The sequence below is a fragment of the Crocodylus porosus genome, unplaced genomic scaffold, assembly GCF_001723895.1.
Source record: "Crocodylus porosus isolate Cpor-Errol unplaced genomic scaffold, CroPor_comp1, whole genome shotgun sequence".
In the NCBI taxonomy this organism is placed as follows: Eukaryota; Metazoa; Chordata; order Crocodylia; family Crocodylidae; genus Crocodylus; species Crocodylus porosus.
In genome coordinates, this window is record NW_017728907.1 from 42,531,740 (window position 1) to 42,538,768 (window position 7,029).

Here is a 7,029-nt window from a genome sequence, read left to right on the forward strand (position 1 = left end):
CAAGGCTATTTAAATTAAGTACCAATTACTCTAAATCCTAATACCTTTTTAATTTATAATTCTAAGTATATTAACATAACCATTCAAGCCATTATCTGTTGCAGAGGTAACCCAACATGACATTTACTTAGTTATTTTGCACAATACAAACCTCTCCCATTTCTCTTCTAAGCTGCTCAAATTCTTGCTTCTCCATTTCCAATTTTTGCTTGCGTTCTTCTTCTGTGCGTCTCTTTTCTTCTTCCATTTTTTGTCTCAGTAACTCTTCAAAATTAATTTCCAGTTTACCTGGTATAAGAGATTCTTGAGAAACTGTTTTAAACATCTCTGGGGATTCATCATCCAGTACCTGTTGGAAATAATTTTATCAGAACTTTAATACAGTTTAAAAGATATTTGCACTAAAATTAGAACTCTTTGGGGATGTTTGGATACACAATTTGAGAAGCTGTGAAATAACATGTGTCACATCTTATTTCTTTTTATAATAATATACATGAATATGAAAGGCACAAACCTCAGATTAAATTAATATTAGTGTGTAATTTTACCATTGTATTTTTTTTAAATCTAATAGTAAAAAAACAGAACTTCAGAGTATTGAAGACGCAGTACATGCAACTACAACCTAAGCTGTCAAGTAAACATTTTTAGTAACCCCTCTCTAGTGTTATGTGAGGGAAAGTTGCTGAAAGAGCCAAAAACAACTTGCTTATAAAAACTGGGAGAGGTTGCCTGACATTTATTTAGTTCATTTTCCCCATCTTTAAGTGAGGTGGATAACTTATGCTCAACTACCTCAACTCAGGCTTGTGAAGATGAATTTTCCAAGCATTTAACTTTTTAAAAGTGCTGCATAAACATTGTTTGTCATTGCTTTTTAATGTTACTGTACAGACTCACTTAACTCTCATTTCTAAACAAAATGCATTTTATTACCATACTTTTCCATACATCTCACACCCTGGAATATAAAACGCACCTTGTTTTTTAAAAGAAAAAAACCTTCCAGTTGTGAGTAGCAGCTGCTAGGGAGCTGAGTGCTTGTTGTCCTGTACACAATTTATTTTCACTTTTGCCCATAACTGGCAGAAACTGTCCTTACCATATTTCTGATATATAATGCACACTCAAATTTCTAGCAGCTAAGTTTTAGGGGAAATGTGGATTGTGTGCATATGAAAATCCCCTCAACGCTAGTATGTTCCAGGCTCCATCCCCACCCTCACCCCACTTCATATTTCTTTAATCTACAAATTCAGATCTCATCTCACTGGGAACAGGGATGATTAGAGAACAAGTGAAAACAGAGGTTGTCCAAATAGATGAAAGCTGAGCAACTGTAACTCATCACTATTTACTATTCCCGCTGAGTCCCAACATGGTTGTACAGCTATCTGCCTTTTGAGGTTCAAAAAATCTGCTCGCCTAAAAGTGTTCAAATTCACAGTAAGCTGGGAAACCCACCCCCATCACAAGTCTTTTACAAAAACTAAAGGAAGTTTAGAAGCGGAAACAATGCTTCTATTTGAGAAAATAGCCTTTCAGATAAAGGCATTTCTAAATTAATTTTCAGTTCACTTTTCTAGCTCTCTGAATATGGCATAATATCTAGTGCCTTTTAACTTCATCTGGAATCACTCTTCTGCATCTTCTCTTGTTGGTCTCCCTCTTCCTTATTTTTTTCCCTGCCCTTCTGATTACTACTCTTTTTCCCTCCTATGTAGATCTCTGATACGGTCCTGTGAACCTCCCTCTGCTCTCGTTCCTAGGTCTTCAGGTTGCCATGTGGCCAGCCTATTTGCTAAGATGAACGAAGTCAGCAGATGACAGAGACCCAGGCATAAAATCTCAGTCTCATTTCATTTAATGAAAATAAACAAAATGTGACGGTCTCAGCTACTGGTTGCTTGGCCTTGAAAGAAAGAAAGCAAATAACCACATATTAGACAAGTTAAGAAACGTAAGAGCCCTTTTTTTTTTTTTTTGACATTTTGTTAGGTCATATGTTTGTTGTTTCAGATAGAGTGGAAGTCTAAGTGAAGAGAAAGGGCAAGGGTTTGACAGCAATCAGTAGATTTTGAAAGTATAGAAATAAAATGAGAAGGGTGTTGGCTGGAGCTCCAAATGTGCAATCTGTTTCTACAACTTCAAAAAGAAATCAAACTAATGGGCAATTGTATCTCCGTTGCAGACCCAACAAAATCAGCATAATTGCACTAGATCTGAGTTTAGCCCAATGTGTCCAATTCATCAAATGTTCTGTTTCACATTTCGATAGGGCAAAATACTCTGTTCTTATTCTTAACCTGGGAAATAAAAAAAAAAAAAAAGTTCTATAAATTGCCATATTCTCCAGTACTTGTGGAGTCTAAATGAACCAATGAGGTAACATCTGAGGAAGAAGAGATTTTTGGATCACTTTGCACAAAGCATCTTTCTCTTTGGCTATTAAATAGAAATAAAAGGGTGAGGCAAGAGCCTGAAGGTGACTAACAATGCTGGGAAAAGCTGGTGCGGTCTGAGAGTGAGGGAATACATTGCAAGATCCTTTGGAACAAAGGTGGAGAGGTCTTACTGTAGCTGCAACTCTTAAAAAGCATATCGCGATGCAAGAGGACGTAAAAGGTGCTTACAGATACAGGGAAAAAATGGCGCTTACAGATGTAGAATAAAAACGACAAAGCGCAGCACATGCTGAGAAGAGGCACTGCATTAGTTGGACCTGGCTCATATATATCGGGCACTCCAGTGAGGTTTTCTGGTGCTTTTATCGAATAGCTAATTGAGTCAGCTTTAGATGAAAGCATCAAAAAGCCCTGCTGAGGCATGCAATCTGACACTGTATTGCTGGATCAAACTAACACATTTGCCTCTTCCAGTAAAGCAACTGTTTTGTTTTGTTTTGTTTCTCATGTCTGTCGGCATCCAAAATGCTACTTAAATCATTTTTTAAACTTTAAAAAAGTCTTAATCTGGTGGAAGGGAAAAAGGTGAGCTGGAGGGAGACAGGTGGGCCTGACCTATGTTTAAATTGCAGGTTCTGTGATTCTTTTAAAATGAGTCTATAACTATGAAAGTACTTAAAATGCCATAAGGAATGCATCTCTCTGCACTGCTGCTTTACATTTTTTGTCACCTTCAAGTAGAAGCACAGGCACCTGAATTCAGGCTAGGAAGTTTAAGCGATGAGAAGTATTCTTAGACAGTGTTTTATAAAGTATACTTTAGTAAATTTAAGACTCTGTATTTGGCTAACGTCGATTACAAAATCTTAGATGTTTTTGGTGATTGCTACACAGTCAGTCATATTACCCATATAACAGGTAATGGAATTCCCAGGTAAATTTAAGTGAAAGTTTTGTCTTGTTCTACAATTCATGCTATCCTGTAAAAACTTGCCTTTCTTTTACAGGACAACTTGAACCAGATCCTATTCTATTCCATCTGTTAGACAGCTAAGCCGGCCTTAGTATCTAAGCCTCTAAATGCAATCCTATTTCACCCTGCTCAAATCCCTGGAAACTGTATCTGCATTTACGTTTTTAATGCACCTTCCCCTTAGCTTTCAAACTAAGGTACAAAAAGGGAGGAGGATAAAGCCCCACCCAGGAAGTTGAGTAATTTGAATACAATTGCATTTTTAACTGTGATCCTTTCAGCCACTTTGGTGTCTAATTGGTGGACCAATATATGATCCCTAATATGTACGGCAGTTTTGGGAATAGTTTGAGTGTAAGCTTTGGCTAACTGTAATCTTCAGGGCTTTCTTCCTCTTATCCAACTTGAAGTATTCACATTGCTGCTATAACTGACTGTCCCACAGGAAAGCAGCTTCACTGATCTGTTGCTCTTGCTAGAACTAGTGCTTTCAACATAAAAGCAGGTTCTATTTTAATTCTGCTGTAGCTTTTATCAAAACAAAAAGGATAACACTTCCAAGGAAATAATGGGTGCAACTACCCTTTTAAATCGCCTGCTGTGTTCACAAAAAGTAATCCAGCTTTGCCCCAGCAGTACTCAGTGTTCATCTTATTTTATCTTTTGGCTTCATGTCTCACTTTTGCCCCTTCAAGGCTGAGGATGGCTTGCAGGCCATCTACACATGTCTGTTGCTCAAAATGCTTTTTTTTTTTTTTTTTAATTCTCTGGCTAGTCTATGGGTAGGCTAAACCCCTGGTCTATGTTCTAGTTTTTATTCCTGTTTAAATTGAGGAAAATATTGCTGTAGTGGTCTTAAAACAGGTTTCATACAAGAGCTATGATAGGGATAATTTAATTCTTTGAATTCTGGAGGTAACAATTTCATTATGCAAATAGCACAAGTGTTTCTCGTTAAGACTACAGTTGAGAACATAGGAATTGCCACGTTCAACTAGACCAGTATTATATTTAGTTCAGTAGCAGCTGCTTTTCAGAAGGGGTAAGACACATACCGTACAAAACAACTGAAGAATAATCTGCTGACGTGGAAAGTTTTTCTTAATCTCCATTAGTGAGAGTGGCTTTGGCCCAAAAGCATGGAGGGGTTATATCCCTTCTGAAACACTAAGTTGCACATACTTTTAATTTGTACAAATATTCACTGTTTTCTTTTTTAAAAAAGAATGGATAATTCTGCAGTAACAACATCAGAATGGAGCTCTCTGCCACACCCTCCACAGCAGGATGGCTTTACAGACTTTTGGTGAAATTGGAATAAAATTTAAAATATCTTATGTGGGTCATTTCTAAGGAACACGAGTTTGATTTAATTTGTTTTCTGTTTGATGCTTGGCTAATGCATCATCACAGTAAAGACTATGCTCTTTCTGCCTTTAGTTGTCCTAACTGATTTGCCTAAAATATACAGCAGTAAAACTTGGTCTTGCTGTTGAAACTTAGGACACCTATACACGGGGATTGAGGCTGCTCCGACACGCTGTAATTACCATGCTGTGTCAGAGCATACTTGATTAATCCGACACACTGTAATTACCACACTCCAGCAGACTCCAGCATCATGTGTATCAGTATTCCTATGCTGAAAAATGGTGGCGGGGGTACTTTAAAGTTCATTCGACAAGCTTTAATTAAAGCACCCCTGCCACCATTTTTCAGCTCAGGGCTGCTGATGCACATGACGCTCTGGGTGTTTTAGTGGCTCTGCACTTAGATCCACTCTAATTAAAGTGGCATTCCTCCTGCTCCCAGAGCATGTATATAAGGCCCTTAGTGTGGCCTTAGAAAGGAGTATACATTGGAAAAATAGGGGCATCCACAAAAAGATACCTTCTCTTCTATGGGATCTCTATAATGTTTCATTGTGATGATTCTTGTTTTTCACATTCTGATATTATGGTGTAATACTATTTGTTGCAAACACTAACTTCAATGTTATTTTAAATTATGAGGATTTATTTTCTAGGTTGGCTATAAGTGTTTTTTTGGGGGGAAGGGGGGAGGTTGTCTCTCTCTCAACTTGTTTAGCTATCAAGATGGCTCACTGCCTTATATTAATTGAATTTATGAAGCAAGTGAAAAATACACTCCTGAAGAGCTGTTATGATGTTATGCCATTTCCAGAGGCATCAGTCTCCTGCTGGCAGAATTCAGAGATTAAAAAACTTGTTATCCTACCATAGTCCTCCTGGCTTCAGCAAATGCCCTTTTCTCTTCTTCTATGCGTCGTCTTGCTTCCTCTTCTGCTTTCCTTTTTTCGTCTTCTCTCCTCTGTCTTTCTAACTCCTCAAAACTGAGTTTGAGTTTACCAGGACGGAACTCTTTGATAGAACTTTCAGCTGCTTTATCATATTCTTCATCATTTGCCTTAAGGAAGAAAGAATTTAGAAATTCTTTCCTATCAGAATTTTGTATAACAAAATAATACTATTCTAAAAAACATTCCTGATTGGAATTTTCTATGGTAAGAATTTTTTTATCCGTAAGAAAATAATTAAGAATAAAACGTCTTGGGTTTCAGCCACAGGGAAGAGAGAAAAGCTCACTCTAGGACATGTGTAAACCTCAAGTCCATCTCAAACCCTATACTCCTTTCTCTTACCCTGCTCATCTGAATGCTGTAGAGTTTAAGGTGCTCAGTTAAATTGTGGATATCTTATTTTATCTGATGGTAGTTTAATAATGTACGCTTATGATGCAGATACAATATTGCACTAGCAGAATGTAAACTTGATTTATGTTTTAAGGGTAGGATAATTGCGACATGTCAATTTGGGAGAACCGTGACAATTCCATTTAGGGGACAGTCCTAATACTTTGAGTAGTAAAACGTATATGGCTGTATTGATATTTTGTTGTTAGGCATTTTGTAGTTGTGTAACATTAATGAGCCTTTTGGTGTATGTAAACAGTTAGGATGGCAGTCTCTATTTGGCACATAAATTACTTTCCCTCAGATGCAGATTAGTTAGAAAAAATTACAATGGTTTATTTTCCTAATACAACATCAATAGAATTTACTTTTAGTGCAAATTGAGATTGGCATTTCTGTTCTTTGAGGAAATGAAACATCAGTGAAGAGTGGAAATAAGCAGCTTCAACTTTTTTAGTGTTTCCCTTCTCCATTATTATCAGCAATAGAAGTTTGGGAATCTGCAGATTGCAAATAAGAATGAAAGCAAGCACTATCCTTGGACTATTCCTTCAACGATTACATGTCTGTGGAGAAAATGAATGCATGAGCTATGGAGCAGAACTCCAGATGGCTATACCATCTAACCATCATGGCAATGGGCTGCTCGTCAGACAACTGTGAAAGTTATAAGACTTCAAGATTTTGATTGGAATTACCACAGTGGGTTTGTAATAATAATACTGGAAAGCTGTGTCCTTTAACATCAAACTAATGACCCTAATATCAAGCACTTGAAAACTAAAGATGGGCCAACCTACAGATTTCATAGATTTTCATAGACATTAGGGCTGGAAGGGACCTTGGGAGACCATCGAGTCCAGCCCCCTGCCCAAAGGGCAGGAAGTCAGCTGGGGTCATAGGATCCCAGCAAGATAAGCATCCAATTTGCTCTT

At 37.4% G+C, this 7,029-nt stretch overlaps 1 protein-coding gene across 8 annotated transcripts in view; it reads right to left on the reverse strand.

Annotated features, from left to right (window-relative positions):
* NEXN (nexilin F-actin binding protein) overlaps positions 1-7,029 on the reverse strand; it is a 38,404-nt gene that overhangs the window by 7,658 nt on the left and 23,717 nt on the right. For 6 of the 8 annotated variants that reach the window (XM_019531223.1, XM_019531225.1, XM_019531222.1 and 3 more), the window contains 2 exons: positions 5,620-5,808; positions 152-349 (listed from right to left, as the gene is read on the reverse strand). In XM_019531223.1, the coding sequence (XP_019386768.1) occupies positions 152-349; positions 5,620-5,808 (387 nt within the window). The remainder of the gene's footprint in view (positions 1-151; positions 350-5,619; positions 5,809-7,029) is intronic. The other 2 variants (XM_019531230.1, XM_019531226.1) reach the window with 1 other exon arrangement.